This window comes from Neolamprologus brichardi, chromosome 20 (genome assembly GCF_056152115.1).
Source record: "Neolamprologus brichardi isolate AB-2024 chromosome 20, ASM5615211v1, whole genome shotgun sequence".
Lineage (NCBI taxonomy): Eukaryota > Metazoa > Chordata > Actinopteri > Cichliformes > Cichlidae > Neolamprologus > Neolamprologus brichardi.
The window spans coordinates 16,075,070-16,093,214 of record NC_142123.1 but is presented as its reverse complement, the minus strand read 5'-3'; the positions used below and the strand labels follow the sequence as shown (position 1 = coordinate 16,093,214).

General features: G+C 40.6%; 1 protein-coding gene across 3 annotated transcripts; it reads right to left on the bottom strand.

The window, feature by feature from the left end:
- Positions 1-1,606: 1,606 nt before the first annotated feature.
- kif3b (kinesin family member 3B) lies at positions 1,607-18,100 on the bottom strand. Of its 3 annotated transcripts, none has more exons than XM_006808621.3 (9): positions 18,000-18,100; positions 15,405-16,901; positions 13,633-13,734; positions 13,220-13,342; positions 11,978-12,096; positions 11,570-11,686; positions 10,695-10,800; positions 5,566-5,777; positions 1,607-5,169 (listed from the first exon to the last, which is right to left on the bottom strand). In XM_006808621.3, the coding sequence occupies exons 2-9, from the start codon at positions 16,803-16,805 to the stop codon at positions 5,064-5,066; spliced, it is 2,286 nt and encodes a 761-aa protein (XP_006808684.1). In that variant the 5' UTR covers positions 16,806-16,901; positions 18,000-18,100; the 3' UTR covers positions 1,607-5,063. The 3 variants fall into 3 exon arrangements, with proteins under 3 accessions (XP_006808684.1, XP_006808686.1, XP_006808685.1); XM_006808623.2 differs by lacking the exon at positions 18,000-18,100 and adding an exon at positions 17,629-17,989; XM_006808622.3 differs by lacking the exon at positions 18,000-18,100 and adding an exon at positions 17,362-17,612.
- Positions 18,101-18,145: the final 45 nt, after the last annotated feature.

Here is an 18,145-nt window from a genome sequence, read left to right as displayed (position 1 = left end):
GTTTTTTTTGAATGAAATCATTTTTTGAGACTTGAAGTGGTGTGTATGTATGAAACTGTTGTACTTTTTGTTTTGTGAATCATAAGAAAAAGCAACTTTAAACAGGTACTTTAAAATAGAAGAAACTAATTACCATTTTTCCCACTGTGGACTCTAGTTTGATGGGCATTATTCCTTTGTACTTTACACCTTCTTCTGTGCCAAACTTTAGTTGCATGGACTCAAATTTGGAGTGGGACCAGCAGATCAACAGCAAGTCACTCATCACAAGAAAAATACATTTCTAAAACTACACCACTTCCACTGTTTGGTACGTAAAAATTATCTAAAGCCTTAGATTTTTTTTTTCCATTTGAAGGTTGTTTGCATTCGAAGAATCGATTTTGAAGCACAAGGCAATGCAGAAGGCACTCTGCATTAGTAATACAGTGTATCAGATAAATCATGGATGTGACCACAATAACGGGAATCAGAGAAAATAGTTCCGAGTGTAACGTCACGCTTCACTGTGATTTTTTTTTTCTACTGCTTGATCTACTTTCAAGTACTGTATGTGCACCATTCCTTTATTCAATACAAATACCATTCTGCTGTGCTGTTGTGCTCCTCTGCTGAATGTATACGATCACACACTTTCTTTTTTCTCCTTTTCCTAAAGATCACATTTTGGTGAGACTGACTTGCTTGTTTTTCTGAGTTGAGCTGTAATATTGACCTGCAGATAATAAAGTTCATTATACAAAAGTTGACAGTTTCTTGTGGTTTTGTCAGGTGAGTATTGAGCTCTTTTTTTTCTTCTTAGAGAATAAATGTGAAATATGACAATCCCAGAGATAACAGGTTTGCAAATATACGAATTTATATAATATATAATTTAAAGGTGACATGCTAATTTATTGGGGGATTCCACCAGAGCAGGTCCAAAAAACCCTGTTTTACAATCTGAGGAAAACAGGTCACAGCTTTTAATTTAGGACTTTTCAGTCCCTTTGCTACAGAATTAGAAACCTAAGCACCTATCCATGCAGTCTGCCTTTACAAACAACTGAAAGAGTGGGTTTTTCTAAGAGCTCACTGAATTTCAGGTAATACGATGCCACTATTGCTGCATGTCACAAGTGAAATTTCTTCCCCTGCTTGACATCAGCTGTATTATTCCAAAGTGGACACATGCAGCAATCACAGTCCACGTAAAGTTACAGAGCAGAATCACTGAGTTCTGAGGCTTATAGCGTGGAAAAGTCAGCAATGGTCTAACTCAAAAATTGCAGTTCCATGCCTCCTCTGTAATTAACATTAACATAAAAACTGTTAGCCTCATGACACAATTTTCCATGGCTGGAGTAATGCATAGGCCTTGTACTGTTGTCTATATAGTATAGTTGCACTGGACCTTTGTGAGAGGCCACAGTCCTTCTGCTTTTCCTGGTCTAAAACAAGTTTTAGCTTTGCCTTTTTAACCCTTCTACTGATTAACCATGTTTAATTTGCATCTACTTAGCGTGCATATGTGAATGAAAGAAAATAAGGAAAAGTAGAGGGAAGGGTAGGTCCTAATGTGTAACATCACACATTCTTAAATACCCTCAAAGACACACCACAGTACTCCCATTAATTTTTCTTTATTAATGTAAAGACACTAAACAAGTAGAAGACATAGCCAAGTCAGATACATAAGCGCACCAGCAGAATCGTCATATGGCTACAATGACAGCATGTAAAAATTGATCGCAAACAGTCTGAGAGTTTGGATCCAGTGATGTAGCTAAGTGATACAAGATTTTTCAATTAAATTATACATTCATATTTTGTTCACTAAATTTCTATGACCGATGAACAGTCACAACCAAAACATGTTACTCAAGCGTGCTAAAGTCATGCGTATACAGCATTTCAATGTTAGCTCTTATTTTAATATTTATGTTTGTGAAGTACAACTTACAGCTAATGTGCCAATACTTAACCATGACTCTCTCTGCACAGGCCCACATCAACAACATGACCCATGCTTTCAACATCCATGTGGAAAACTCATCAACTAAGTGGGGAAAACAAGCCTGTACCTTGCCGAATACAAAGACACATAATATATATATGATGAAGAAAAATAACAACAACAACATTTCAACATTAAATTACAGAGCTCCAAAAATAAAATAACAACAATCTATTTTCAAGAAAAAGAATGAATAAAAAATTATATCTACATCTGTATATAAAAACATAGGATCGTAATAAGTTAGACTTTTTCAATATGGAAACTCATGTGTGTTTCTTACAGATCTAAAAGTGACTAAGGATTGCCTTTAAACAAGTTATATTCATTACAGTATCTAAATAGATACGCAGGCATGGGTCAAACAGCAGAGAGATCCTTGAGGTACCCTGTGAGGTTGGACCCCAACTTTAAGTCGGTGGTTTGAAAAGAGAGAGGGGGGGAGAGAGAGGTTTTGGGATAAATGTAAATACACGTTAGTTACAATTTTTTTCTCGTTTTCTCCCCGATTGCCACGACTTAGGAGAACAATTTTCAAAAAAACAAAAGTCACATACCTTTATTGCACAGAGGTAGAGTTAGGGCTACCTAGACCTCACAGGGATTGTTAGAGACATAGCCCTGATGGTTTACAAGTCTTCAACTCACAAACGGCACACATCACAAGTATTTTAAAAAGATTTAATTTGCCACTTGACCCACGCTTGCTGAAATGACACAGTGGGTTGGAAAACCCTGCATGGTAGCAGCGAGCAGAGAGCGCACCCCTTCACGGTTAAGAGTATGGGGAACAGAGAGCAGCAGAGAGGCAGGCTGAACCATGAAGGTTAAAACTGCATATTGTCCACCTGGAGGCAAATGTTGAATGGTGTGTCTGTGGGGGTTTAATGTTCTTTTACACTCACACCAATACCAAGGTAGATAAAAATAAAAATCACAAGGAGAATATGTTGACCCTTCATCTGCCCAACTTTGCAGTGGTGCTTATCCAAAGCACCCAGGATGCCCCCGACTGAACTTCACGCTCTTAACAATTCTCTGAGCCTGGAATGAATTTGTAGATGAGCCGACAATGACTGGGAGGCCTGTGTGTGCACGGCTCAAATGAAGGAGCAGAGACTGAGGATGCAGATTAAGGCACCATGGAACCCTGACAAATCTGAGGCACATTCCAGGACAGTACTTTTGACGTGACTCAGGCTGTAGTTCAAGCTGATCTCTGGCCTGGTGGTCTGGTGGCCAACTGCTATGTTATGCAACCTAGAAACTGTCCACAGAGGGTACATGTGTCGGGCTCTCCCCCCATGTTCCCCACCTCCCTTGTGTGTCTCAGGAAGAACAGCATCTACTGATTACAGCAACTCGTGACTGAGCATGCTTTACTTCCTGGCCTGCACACTTGCAATCATACAGACTTAAAGAAATAGTCCACCATTTGAGAAAGTTTGCTTATGTATTAGTTTCTGCTTGTGGTTTATGTAGCGTACAGATTTCACACTAAGAAGCTTAGCTTGGCTCAGCTGAAGAACAAAAACAGTTCTAAGGTACTCAATCATAATATGTCGTGTGTATTTTTTTCCAATAAATATTTCATTTTAAATGTGTTTGTGCTCATTTAGAAAGAGTGACATCACATAGTTTGAGCTCTGACTGCTATTAGTAAACCTTTCAGTACTGTCTACAGCACATGCAGCTTTACAGCTGAGGGATGCAGATTGTTCATGGAAAGCTACCAACTAGCTTGTGAATCATCACGACATAAAGTTAGCCACAGTATGGCAAAGGTACTGTGGCACTGCATTACAAGGGAAATGTAACTATTTAATAACTTTAAAAGTGATATTATTGGATTTGTTACCCAGTCAGCACAGTTTAAGGGAAGTAATCAAAGCAAAGGGCTACAACCATTTCCTCTTTTGACACTGGTCGCATTTTCACATGCAAACAGGCTTCGCTATGTGCATGCCTTTGGTTTCAGAAGAGAAAAACATTTTGGTGAGATCCTACTTAAAAGCTCTTTTTGGCTTGAGAATTCAACTTGACTAATAATTTACTTGTTCTTATTGCTTTTGTGTTGTGCTGAGCTAGATTTGACACCAATATTCAGGTTGTACAGAGTAACATCCATTAGGTTGACTGGATTTACCAAAAACAATTAAATGTAAACACCAACATTTTATTTGGTAATTGTAACAGACTAACTGCTTTGCAGTTTATTGTTTATTATTTAGTTTATTATAATTTATTAACTAGATTCTATGTCTGCATTTGCATAGTTTTGCCTTTTCAGCTGAGCTGACATGCTGCCTATTAGAAATTTAGTATGAGAATTTTTGAAATTCAAATGGCAGTTTCACCAGCTATGTCTAAAGCCGATCACTTTCTGCTTCACACTTCAGCGTAAAGGTGGTAAAAATTCTTATCGCTTGTCTTTTGTAAGTGTATTTGCCAAAATGTGCAACTATTCCTTTAAGACTGAAGCCAGCACATGCAGCCACACGCAATCTTAAAGCTCCTCTAAAGCAACACAATTAAAGTCGTGGATAAAAACAGAAAACAAACAAACCTATTCAGACAGTGATTCAAAGATTCACAGACATGCAGCCAGATGTACAACACTACATTCACACACACAACTATGTTAGTGCCAGGTTCAACAGCCCCCTCAGCCCCCCCCACACACACACACACACACACGTCCACACTTACAGTAACATGAAGGACACCTAACACACATCTAGGAAGATATGAAGTAGTGCAAGGGAAGGTTAAGCCCACCTTTACTCTTTTTGTACGTTAACATTGTGATGCGTCTGTGTGTATGCGGACACACACACACGAAATTACTGACATTCATCAATATCTAGGGAACTGTAAAAGCAGTGCAGTATAATGTCATGCACAGCTGCTATTGTTTTGTTGTATTCAAGAGATCAGTTAACAGTGGTGTAGTTAAAAACTAGAAAGCAGCATTAATCTTTTTTTTATACCCATCCTCTAAAGGTCATTCCCAATGTGGACAGGTGGAAAACAGGTTGGCAGGCAGTGACAGTAGCAGTAGGAACCATCACTTCGGCACCAGGCCACGGGATTGGGGATAAAGAGGGGATCCTGGGCTGGAGGGGCTGTATGAAGAGGTCGGGGTACTCGACGTCTTGCCTGTTCTTGGTCGTCTAAAGGAGAGAAATGATTGGCATAGGGTTAAACTCACTGATGGTGTGACACCAAAAGGTTTTCTATGCTGTTTACAGGGTTCATCTGTCACATATCAAAGATTTGCAGAGTCTTTAATTTTTGTCTTTAACAAGGTAAATCATTTACTCTGAATGCAAATTTACAATCTGCTGTCTCCTTCCTTTTGTGTTGTGTTGTACAATTCTGGACAGAAATGAAACAAAGAGGAAGAGATTCTTTCTCAATGTAAAGCTGTTGCAACATGGTGGGTGTAAAATATTTAAAAACAAACAAACAAACAAACAAAAAAGCACTAGTTTCTTAACCAATTCCATCAGCCTGACAACAGGATGCGGCACTCCAAGGTGAATATAACTTGTGGTACTGTTGCTTACCCTGACTTTGGCTTCTTGAGGCTGCCGCTAGCACCAGCAGGCAGCATTTGTCCCAAGCTGCTGTGAAAGCTTGAGGCATCTACCTCGATCTCATCCTCATCCCGAAGAGCATCCTCCAGAGCTGCCGCCAGCTTTGGGGCGATAACTGGCTCCTGGTACTCTTTAGAGGTCCGTGCAGGAATGTCCATATCCAGCATTATGATGTTCTCAGCCTAGAACAATGACACAGAATCACATTCATCTGGGAAAATTCAGTTATGTACAAATGTGGTCAGAAGATTTACACTAGTTGGAAAGGTCTCTTAGAGACTTTTATAAACAGCTGCAGATCATCAGTTCAAACTCCTGTATGCAAGTATAAGTTTGCCAAGATCTTGAAGAAGACCAGCTGTTTAAGAACAACCCAGGAACCACCATGCCTCGGGCCTACTGTAATTGGAAACTACTAGAGCACCAGTGTGAAGAAAAAAAAAGTTATGGTAAATGGACTGGTTCTTATATAGCGCTTTTCTACTCTTTCTGAGCACTCAAAGCGCTGTACACAACTTGTACATTCACCCATTCACACAAGCACATTTTTCTAAGTGCTTTCTAAGTAACATTCACACACACATTCACACTCCGATGGATGCATCGGAGAGCAATTTGGGGTTAGTATCTTGCCCAAGGATATTTGGCATGCAGACTGGGGAAGCCAGGGATCGAACCACCAACCTTCCGATCAGTAGATGACCTGCTCTACCACCTGAGCTACAGCCACCCCTAAATATGCATTGCATATTTAGGGGGAGTTATAATGCATTGCATTATGTTTAATAATCAGTAAAGTATTTGCAATGAGCTCAATCTTAAACCTGTGCAGCAGTAACGTTAATCTTTCAAATACTGACAACTGCCATTGCTACGTCTCAGCCTCCTAGTCTTCTGCACCATCTTTTTCATAAGTTTTGGTATTCATAAGATCTTTAGAAGGCTAACTCTGACCTTGGGGTCAAGGTCTAAGATTTGAAGTTGTCCAAGATTTTTAATAGACGCATCTATGGCTTTGAAAATCCTACACTGCAGCATTCGAGTTATCACATTCACAAGATCTTCAGAAAATTGGACGTTTGATTCAAGCTCGTTTGATGCACCTATGGTATCAATTTGTAAATCCTAGTTGACTTCTTCAGTTGCACTGATGCACTTTTTTTCTTTAGTAGTACCAGCACAAAAGTTAGATGCACCCAAATTTTTCAACCTCATCACTTAACCCCCATGTTTTACATGTTCACTTTAACTTTACCTTAACTTAACAAAAAAAGTTATCAATCGTTCTTTTCATCTTTTCTCATTACCCACAGCTACATCTACTTCTGTCGGGGCTAGGCTATTCACTAGGGCTGGGTATCATCACTGATTTCTATATTTGATTCAATTCCGATTCGTAAGGTCCTGATTTGATTCGATTCAATTTTGACCCAGACAATCAGAAATATTTTAATGCTGATCATTAATCAGCACTGACACCTGTGAGACTTCATCAGAGGTGTAAGAATCCCAGCAGATGCCTTTGTGTCAAAGTAATTGAGGATAAAACTCAGAAAAACATGAAGGAGATTTTCCTGGCCTGGCTTTTTAAATAAATAAATAAATAAATACAATTTTATTTATATAGCACCTTTCTAGACAGAATCACAAAGTTCTGCACATAAGATAACAAATAATAAAAGGGTAAAACAGACAATATAAAACAGGCAGAAATTTAACCAAAAACAGTTTTAAAAAGGTGAGTTTTGAGTTGTTTTTTTTCAATTCAATTCAATTCAATTCAATTTTATTTATATAGCGCCAAATCACAACAAATGTCGCCTCAAGGCGCTTCATAGATACAGAGAAAAGCCCAACAATCATATGACCCCCTATGAGCAAGCACTTTGGCGACAGTGGGAAGGAAAAACTCCCTTTTAACAGGAAGAAACCTCCGGCAGAACCAGGCTCAGGGAGGGGCAGCCATCTGCTGCGACCGGTTGGGGTGAGAGAAGGAAGACAGGATAAAGACATGCTGTGGAAGAGAGACAGAGGTTAATAACAGATATGATTCAATACAGAGAGGTCTATTAACACATAGTGAGTGAGAAAGGTGACTGGAAAGGAAAAACTCAATGCATCATGGGAATCCCCCGGCAGCCTACATCTATTGCAGCATAACTAAGGGAGGATTCAGGGTCACCTGGTCCAGCCCTAACTATATGCTTTAGCAAAAAGGAAAGTTTTAAGCCTAATCTTAAAAGTAGAGATAGTGTCTGTCTCCCGAATCCAAACTGGAAGCTGGTTCCACAGAAGAGGGGCCTGAAAACTGAAGGCTCTCCCTCCCATTCTACTTTTAAATACTCTAGGAACAACAAGTAGGCCTGCAGAGTGGGAGCGAAGTGCTCTAATAGGGTAATATGGTACTACAAGGTCATTAAGATAAGATGGGGCCTGATTATTTAAGACCTTGTATGTGAGGAGCAGGATTTTGAATTCAATTCTGGATTTAACAGGAAGCCAATGAAGGGAAGCCAAAACAGGAGAAATATGCTCTCTCTTTCTAGTCCCTGTCAGTACTCTTGCTGCAGCATTTTGGATTAACTGAAGGCTTTTCAATGAGTTTTTTGGACATCCTGATAATAATGAATTGCAGTAGTCCAGCCTGGAAGTAATAAATGCATGAACTAGTTTTTCAGCGTCACTCTGAGACAGGATATTTCTAATTTTAGAGATGTTGCGCAAATGGAAGAACGCAGTCTTACATATTTGTTTAATATGTGCGTTGAAGGACATATCCTGGTCAAAAATGATGTTTTTTGTTTTGTTTTTTTAAAAACAACTACAAAGTCCACAGTTCTTAATGTATGAGGGAGAGAGTTCCACAGTCTTGGGGCCACAGTGGCAAAAGCTCTGTCACCCTTTGTTCTCATCTTAGTCTGTTTTATAGCAAGTAAGCCCTGATCAGATGACCTCAGGGACCTGCTGGGGACATAGGGCTGTAGCAGATCGGAGATGTAGGATGGTGCCAGTCCATGCAAGGCTCTAAATGTCAAGACCAGGATCTTAAAATGTACTCTAAATTCAACAGGAAGCCAGTGTAGCTGAAATAGCAATAATGTCACATGTGAATACTTTGAGGATTTTGTCAACAGCCTAGCTGCAGCGTTTTGCACAACCTGCAGACAATCCAGAGAACCTTTGCTTAGACACATAAACAAAGAGTTACAATATTCCAAGCGTGAGGAAATAAATGCATGTATAGCTATCTCCAGTTCAGGGCGAGATAAAAATGGGGCTTAACTTAGCCACATTTCTTAAATGATAAAAACAAGACCGAACCAGAGATTTCACATGCCTATCCAATGTGAGAGTCAAGTCAAAAGTGACACCTAAATTCCTGATAGAGGATTTAACATACACAGAAAGAGGTGGTAAAGAGGACCAAGGGCTTTCACTATCTGGGATACAAATCTGTCCGGAGCACATATGAGGACTTCAGTTTTCCCCTCGTTGAGTTGGAGGAAATTTACAGCCATCCGACGCTTGATGGAATCAGTCATTTAAAAGCTGAAGGTTAGATAAATCCTGGGGGCTTAAAAGAAATGTACAACTGAATATCATCAGCATAATAGTGATAAGAAATGTCCTCAAGAGCCCATTATATGCTGGGGGGGGAGAAGATACATTAAGACCAATAAAGGCCCCAAAACCGAACCCTGAGGGACACCACAAGTAAGGGAGGTAGAGGATGACCTAAAATCGGAGACCACCACAGAAAAAGATCGGTTATGTAGATATGAGGAGAACCACCCTAAGGCAGTACCCGATACACCAACCCAATGTTTAAGCCTTTCAAGGAGGATGTGGTGGTCAACAGTGTCAAAAGCCGATGTTAGGTCCAACATAAGTAGTACCGAGCATTTTCCTGCATCATTATTCATCAAAAGTCACTTGAGACCCTAAGAAGGGCTGTTTCTGTGGAGTGAGCTCTGCAAAAGCCGGACTGAAACTTATCGCAAATGTTATGTTTGTGAAAGTATCCAAAATGACAGGGCGTGATGAGGTGGAGATAGACATAACAGGTGCTGAATGAGAAAAGTTCATTCTTATGTTATTAATCTTTGCAAGAAGAAAAGAAAGAAAACTGTCACAGTCCTCATTAGATGAAATGGGAGCTATTGAAAGTTTAAATTTCTTCGCTATTGAACAGCAGAAATGAGGCTTTCTTGTCAGACGTCATTTTTGGGGAAAAACAAAACAAAACAAAAAAAAAAACAGTAGCCGACAGCGCTGTAAACAACGGTAGACTGGTGAATAATAAGCAAGCAAATTAATGCAGATTTGAGACGAGAAACTGTTCTTGAAGTACATGGAGAGAGCGAGAGCGAGAGAAAGAGCTGTGCAGAAAGTGTGATTTTTATTGTGGTTGAAGCAAAGCAGCAAAAGTAAGAGAGAATTCATGAAGATGTTTATCAAATGTGAAGTGCAGTTTTGATCTTCTTTTGATGCTGGTTCAATGAGTTTGGGTTGGAGAAAGACAAAACTTGCAGCATCAGAATCTAGCGCAAAAAAGACGTAAACACAAAGCGCAGACCTGGAGCATCAGAATCATTGAGCTGTCAGTTTTCATTTATATTTAAAAGTCGATTCAGGATTTAATGAATCGATATCGCTTCATTCAAGCGACTCACCTCTATCCGCCTGCACTTTCAAACGTACACACGCTTAGGACTACAGGACTATCTGGACCATGGACAATCAGAGAGGTCTCGCCCCTGACTGATTGGTTTAGACCTCGATATAGGCATAATGTGTGTCTGTTGTTGACCACACGGAGACTTTCAGAGTTGCAGAGACTTTTTGTATGGCTGGTCGCACTGGTGCGACCTACGAGTTTTTTTAGTCGCACCATTGAGAAATTAGGTTGCATATGCGACCAAATTGGTCGCACTCTAGAGCCCTGTATGAGAGTGAGGTGAATTTCAACGCGTTGCGCTCCCATGCACAACCTTTGTTGTCCCCAACAGTTTTCTATAGCTGAGGGAAAATACAGTTTTATATGCAGTGATAACTTAACTATAATAATAACACTGTAAAGGAGAGGGAGAAAAGCTTACTTTGTATCTCATGTCAGGCTTCAACATCATGGCCACACGAGCATGGTGACTGAGGGGCCTCCAGTAGCTGACTGCAGACCGAGGCCTGCTCATCATCTGATGGTCACTGAGAGAGAGAAAAAAAAGAGGGAGAGAAAAGGAGTATTACAAAGCAGCATGGGAAATTTGCTTCTTGCTTTGGTGTTTTACAATAAATCAGTTGCCAGCTCTGCCACTCTGCAGCACTATAATGAGCAACTGTATGCACCGTTTGCTAGAATTGCATGCCAAACAGCATCTATTGAAGGGACTTTTAGTTTCCCTTTCCTAATAAGGCACAGGTTCCACAGCTGGTTCTCCAACACTTGTCTGTTTTAGCTCTTTTCCAGTAGAACCTATTAGGGTCAGGTCGGCTCGGTTTTTAGGGTTTTCCATTAGGTGGCAGTACCTGGTACTTTTTTTAGTACCTACTTGGCCGGAATTCCAAGCGATCTAAAGTGATCAGAAAACATGATGTCAAGACTGCATGCCACCGATTGGCTAGTCAGTGATGTCATTCGATAAGTCTCCTTCACAAGAATCAAAACTTCTACTTATGAATCCCTGCAATGAGGAAAATGGCTACACAAAAAACAACAGCGTTGTTCCCGACCGAGCAGCAAGTATATCACCGACTCAATGTGATCCTTTGTTGTGGTGTTTATAACGACCCCACGTACATTGGGTGGTACTCGATTGTAATGGACAACCAAAACAGAGTCGAGTAGGTAGTAGAGGAAAAGCACTATTTGTGAACCTATACAAAGAAAGGTAAATATAAGCTAGTCAAGCGAAAACATTCTAAAAATGTTATGATTTGAGATGGAAAGACCCACTCTGAATATTCCCAGACTTACTCCTCAATACGTGTGATGGGCTTCATCTTCCATTCCTCAGGCTCCTCATCGAAGAAAGCCCTGTTGACTATTTTGTTTTTCTCCTCTAGAGGAATGAAGTTTTCAATAATCAGATGCCTGAAAGAAACACATGAACATTTAATAGACAGACAGGGAGATAGAGAGAGACAAAGAAAACTCAGACATGTTATTAAAACAGGAAGCCTAATGGTTGAAAGCATTTGAATGTAATGTATCTGTTCCTCATTAAATATTTCATTTCCATGCACTACAGTGAGAAAAAGTCTTAAAGCACAAAAAGCTCCACTAATTCGCTAGCAATCTTTTTACGGTTCCTCCTCGATCACATGACACACAGTCTTGATCAGAGATTTGTGTAAGGCCAACATTGATATGCAGACTTCATACTTGAGTTTGAGGTCCCTGGTGAGTTCGTTTTGAATCTGCTCCATCTCCTGGCGCTCGTTGATGTGTGCCTCTTGGAGATCTTGGATTTCTGCCTTCACTGACTGCAGCTTGGAAAACAGCTAGAGGAGAGAGAAAGAGAAAACTAGAGTGACCAGAAAAAGACTGTTAGAGCATTTAGCCTTAAATTTTTTTGTTTAAATGCCTGATTGTCATGAGGAATAATGAACAACCCAAATAGAACACCACAGACAATACCCAGACTTAAAATAGCAGTTGACCTACTTACTTGCAAGAAACTTTATTACCCGACAAACCAAAAACACTGTACCTTCAACAGTGTCATTATGATGACAAGGTATGCCATCTTTGTCAATCTCAATATTAGATTCTGATCGTTTTATTTATTTATTTCTTATTTTTTGTTAAATGAAGGTTATGAAATTCAACATTTTTTTTTACCATCCAAATCCATATACATGTTGATATAGTTAGTTGTTTTTTGCACATTCAGCACAATTATTTTCATATTAAACAAATAATAATACTAGACAAAGATAGCCCAAGTAAATATGAAAGGTTTTTAAATGATTACATCATTTAAGTAAGACAAATATGCAAAAAAAATCTAACTCAGGAAGGGGGCAAATACTTTGACAGCATTGTAAATGTTCAGTTCAATTGAGTCAGCTCACAATCACCTCAATGTGCTTATACTGTAATAAAAAAAAATTCTATAAGGTTACTGAGATCTGGTAATAATGAGGGGGAGGAAGAAGCCCTTTTAACAGGAAGAGAACTCTGGGGAAAACGAGGCTCAGAGATAGACAGCCATCAGCTGGAGATTAGGGTAATGGCTTTTGAAATGATAGATACCATGTTTACACTGCAGGTTTACCTCATTCTACATAAAGTGCAGAGTTTGTTTCCAGCCAGTCTGGTTTATTAACGACTCTATACTCTGCAATGCCATCATTAATCTTTGGTAACAAAGCAAAACACTTTTCACTTTTTTTCACTTTCATTAATTTCTATTTCTATATTCATTTTAAATGTCAGGGGCTGATATTGTAAAATCATAGCCTCTAAAAAAAATGTACTCTCAGAACTCAGTTCCTCTTTCTTTTGTGTCAACATGAAAACAAAAACTATTTTGACATTTGGGAATCAATTCAGAATTCTTCCATACCCATGTGAACTGAATTTGTTGATAATGCCTTGGGCAAATGTGACAACCATCCTCACCTTTTTCAGCTTCTTGGTTTTAATGTCAACTTCCTGTTGCAGAGAAGTGTAGGTCTCCTTAAGCTCCAGTGTCTCTTCATCACGACTTTCCATTTGCTGCTGCATCTCTCGCTCTCGCCGTTTCTGGATACACATAAACAAACTTGCATGTGTTCACAACTTTTAATGGGTTCTGTCTCTGAGGTCAAAGACAATTTACTGGCTGAAAGATGTTTTCGTCTGGTACTAAATGGACAAAAATGTTCACTTTCAAAAATCAGTGCCTAGTCTGCTGAAGAAGTCTGAAATGCCTAACAAGGAATTTGATGAATTTGGAATCATAAGTACATGGGATAGAAAACTGCTAGCAGAGTAATGTTTTGGTAATATAGAAAGTATTACCCTTGTACTTGGCGCCAACCCCTTTACTATACCTGTTCAGCAATCTCCTGCCTCTTTTGCTCCAGCATTCTTTGCTGCTCATTGGTGTGATCCACAATGTTCTTCCCCCCTACTAGGAGCTTACTCTCCATCGCCTGGATGCAAATAAAAATTAGGAAAAGATCTCTTTAAGTCACACAAGGGATAAAAGAAAATGACTCCAAGCACAAGACCAGTACACCCTCAAAGAAGCTATGGTAACTTTTGTGAGTGTAATTTAAATAATTTTGAGCTTAAACGCTTCCTTTTGTTCAAAATTGCTTCAACAGATAAGTAGAAGTTCCCCACAGCACATAGGTGCTCATGTTTGATTTGACAGATTTTTGTGTTATTTTTAAACACACTGGATACCCTTCTTTGTGTCTACATCCAGGGATCTTTTGTTTCTTAAGTGAATGTGTGAACCACTACACGACGGAGCCACTGCTAGTTCTAAAAGAAAGAACACCTATGCCAGAGTCATTTTCATTGACTTTGTCTCAGCTTTTAACACGATCATTCCACAGCAGTTGGTGGAAAAGCTCATTCTATTAGGCGTGAACCCTGCAACCTCCAACTGGGTTTTCAGCTTCCTGTCAAAGCGGCAACAGACAGTCAAGGTGGGCAGCCACACATCAAAGACTGAGTACAGGCTCTCCTCAGGGGGGTGTCCTGAGCCCGCTGTTGTTCAGTCTGCTCACACATGACACTAACCAAATTGTGAAGTTTGCAGATGACTCAACAGTGGTTGGCCTCATCACTGACATGAGTGATGAGTCCACTTATATAATGGACATGGAGCAGCTTGAAGTGTGGTGTAGATCTCATAATCCCACCATCAATGTGTATAAAACAAAAGAGATGGTAATTGATTTCAGGAAGTCTGGCAGAGTTCACAGACCTCACTATAGATGGTGCTGCTGTGGAGAGAGCCAGCAGTGTTACATTTCTGGGTGCGCACCTAGAGTTAATATCACAGCAGTTTAAATTGAAACAAAAAAAAAAAAAAAAAAAAAACCCACAAAAGCACCTCCACTCCCTCAGGAGACTCAGAAAAGTAGGACTCTCCACACTTCACCTCACAACTATTTGCAGAGGCACCATTAAAAACATCCTGACACAAAGTTTTACATCTTGGTTTGGCAGCTGCAAGTCCAATGAGAAGCAACAACTCAATAGACTGCCAGGAGGATTGTTGGTGCCCCTCTCTCGTCTCTGGAAGAAATCTACAAACAGAGCTGCATACACTTAGCTATCGCCATCATCAGAGACTCCCACCACCCCTCTCATAGCCTGTTCTCCCTCCTGCTGTCTGGCAAGAGATAGAGGAGCATCAGCTGCAGAACCACCAGGATGCTGGAAGGGTTCTTTGCACAAGCCGCGAGACTGACAAATGAACTGTGCCCCCCTCCCCATCCATTCCGCTATTCACACAGCTATACTGTAAGATCCACAAGCAGACTTTGATAACCCCTATCTACACATGCATGCACACACGCATACAATATACAGCTCAAATACACACACGACTTAATTTAATTACCCCCTTCTGTGAAAGGACTGCTGCTGCTACCTGAATTAGTGTGACTATTTAGACTTGAGTTTGTTTTAGTATTTAGATTTTATGTTTTTTTATCCCTGTTTATTGTTACGATTTATTACTGCGCCTTTTTAAAAACATTTTATTGACTATTTCACCAGCTGATGAGTGTTTCATTTCAGCCTGGGTAACACCATACAAAATGACAAACTTCTTGAAACTCTTGTAACTTAAAAATCTGCTTACCTTAACTTTGGCTGCAAGCTTCTCTCCGGCCTCCCTCTCCTTCCGGAAGTCTTCCATTTTCCTCTCTTTCTCTTTAAGAAGCCGGGCTTTCTCCTCAGCTACCAGGCTGTGATCCTCCAGGATTGCCTTTCTCTCCTTTTCCAACTTCTCCTGCTGTTCTCTCCAGTAGTCCCCCTTGTCGTCTCCATCTTCCTCATCGTCCTCTGTCTGGCCACTTTCCAGACCCTCATCATCGCTCCCTTCCCCTGCTCTCCTCAGCCTTCTCCTCTTTTTCTTTCCTGAGCGTTTCTGCAGCTGCGCCTTCAGCCTGGCAATCTCCTCCTGAAACTCCCTGAGCAGGGCATCTTTGGGATCTTCATTGATACGTGGTTTGTTCTTGATATTTTTTGCCCTGTTTGAATAGCGCAGAGTTGTTAAGGTCTCCTCCACATTGTAGGATGCTGGGCCAATGTTGGCAACCATGACAGTGCGGGCATTGCCCCCTAGGGAGTCCTGCAGCAAACGTGTCAGCTTCGAGTCTCGGTAAGGGATGTGGCTGCTCCTGCCATCCACCAGAGCTGATATGACATTACCAAGAGCAGAAAGGGATAGATTTATCTTTGTGGCTTCTTTAAGCCTCTCCCCCTGAGCTCCAGTCTTGGTTTGCCTTTCACTGCCAGCTAAATCCACCAGGTTGAGTTTGCCAACTCTTATGTGGTTCTCTCCATCCACACCCAACTCACTGCACTCCACCGTGATGACAAAAATGGCGTGAGAGCGTGAGCTGTGCTCATTCATATTAGTGGCTCCAACTGATCGATTCTGGTTTCCCACATTCATGACATGCTCGATCTCTCGAACACTCTTGGTAACAAATGATGAAAGATCTTTAACATACACACCTGTGTCGGGCCTCTCCCTGAGCTCGAGACGACGTGACTGATCTTTTGAGAGCAAGTCTCTGATCTCCTCCTGGTAGATTTCTAAGTATGACGCTCTGACAAGGTACTGTTGGTTCTGTGAACGTGAAATGTGTGTGAAGATGTGCTCAAAGGAGTTTGGGATCACCCCTCTCTTCTCCGGATCATTTCTCACCCCTTCCATAGTGTAAGTCTTTCCTGTACCCGTCTGGCCATAAGCAAAGATGGTCCCATTAAATCCCAGAAGAACAGACTCAACAAGGGGCCTGAAGGTTTCATCATACATTTCTAGCTGTTTGGAGTTCCAACCATAAACAGCATCAAATGTAAAGATTTTGGGTAGTTCGTTGCCCGAGGACTCCCTTGGGTTTCTCACAATAATTTGGCCCAGTTTGACATCAACAGACACCACACTCTCATACTTGGCGGCCCGCTCTTTCTCGTTCATAGGACGGCAACGGACCACCACCTTGACTGACTCTGAGCTCTTGCTCTTGGACATGGTGAGGAGCACCTGCCAATCCTTGCTGCTTGGCACCTTGTCTTCCTAAAGAGCAGCTTTAGTAACACTTCAGCAATAGATTGCCCAAATCTGACACTGCCGGGGTGAAAACAATCAGTGAATTACATCTCAGATCATGGTTAAAGCATCGCACAGGTTAAAGTGAAATTCTGCCACCGGATGGCACCGCTTACAAGCAGGTGTTTTGATTTAGGATAAGTACTAGTGCCTAACTTCTTTAAATTTTATGCGTTTTTAGATATCCTCGCTTCTGCACGACTTTGTGGAAGATGATGGTTCCACTAGCTCACTGCACTACCTTGTGTTAGAAAGGGGTATTACAAAGAACTAAATACCAGTCCTAATTCAAACAGCTGGTGACTCTTTATGACAACATATAGATGTTTTGGACACATGCTAATGACTGTTATTTCTTCAGTCTCTGTTAACAGGTTTAGTTGATTCGGGAAGGGTTAAAAGTATTTTTAACTACCTTTAAGGACAAAAAGAGAAACCCACTTGGTTAAGGTATCGGATAGGCAGCGACACCGCTTACCTGACACATCTGAGCAGCCGTTCCCTTGCACATAATAAAACTAAGCTTCCTAAGACTTTTCCAGCTATCACCGTAAAATACCACAGCAACAGGCATAATCACACATTAAGCTAAATATAGTTGTTTAAATTAATAACCGTTTTTCTATTCACATGCAAACTGAAAAAAAACAATCGCACTGATACACTGTTCTGTCAGAGTACATAGCAATGACACTACTTTAAATTGGCTAACTGGATTTCAGCTAATTATGTGAAGAAACCTCACCTTGGTTTAAAGTTGGAATGTCAGATAATTAAATGACAGCCTTTAGAAAGAAATTTGATAAATGGTCCATTTTACGGTAGCAGGTTAGCAAACGTTACCAGTTGATTAGTCAAACTAACGGATCAGCTTTCTAGCGTTAGCTCATTTTAAACACGTCCCATAACGAGACCACAACACTGGGCTAGCAACTGCAAACAAACTGGTAACCTAAGCTACAAATCTGGTAGCACTGCCCGGCTAACACTCTTAGCAAATCAAAGATTATATTCAAGATATCGCTACGCGAAATTTCGCAAAACCTACAAACACAACTTTACACCAGCCACACAGAAACGTAATTTAACACTAGCCAGTGACAAACGTTAGCTTACACAAAACTCCCACTGCGATGAAGTGAATCGTCGATGGCTAAATTCCTGCCGAACAAGCAGCGGTTCGATTTTGTTGCGCGTCTCCTCGTGAATTTACGGAACGGGTGCTGGAAGTGGCCAAAAATGATCACGTGAAGTCTGGCGTT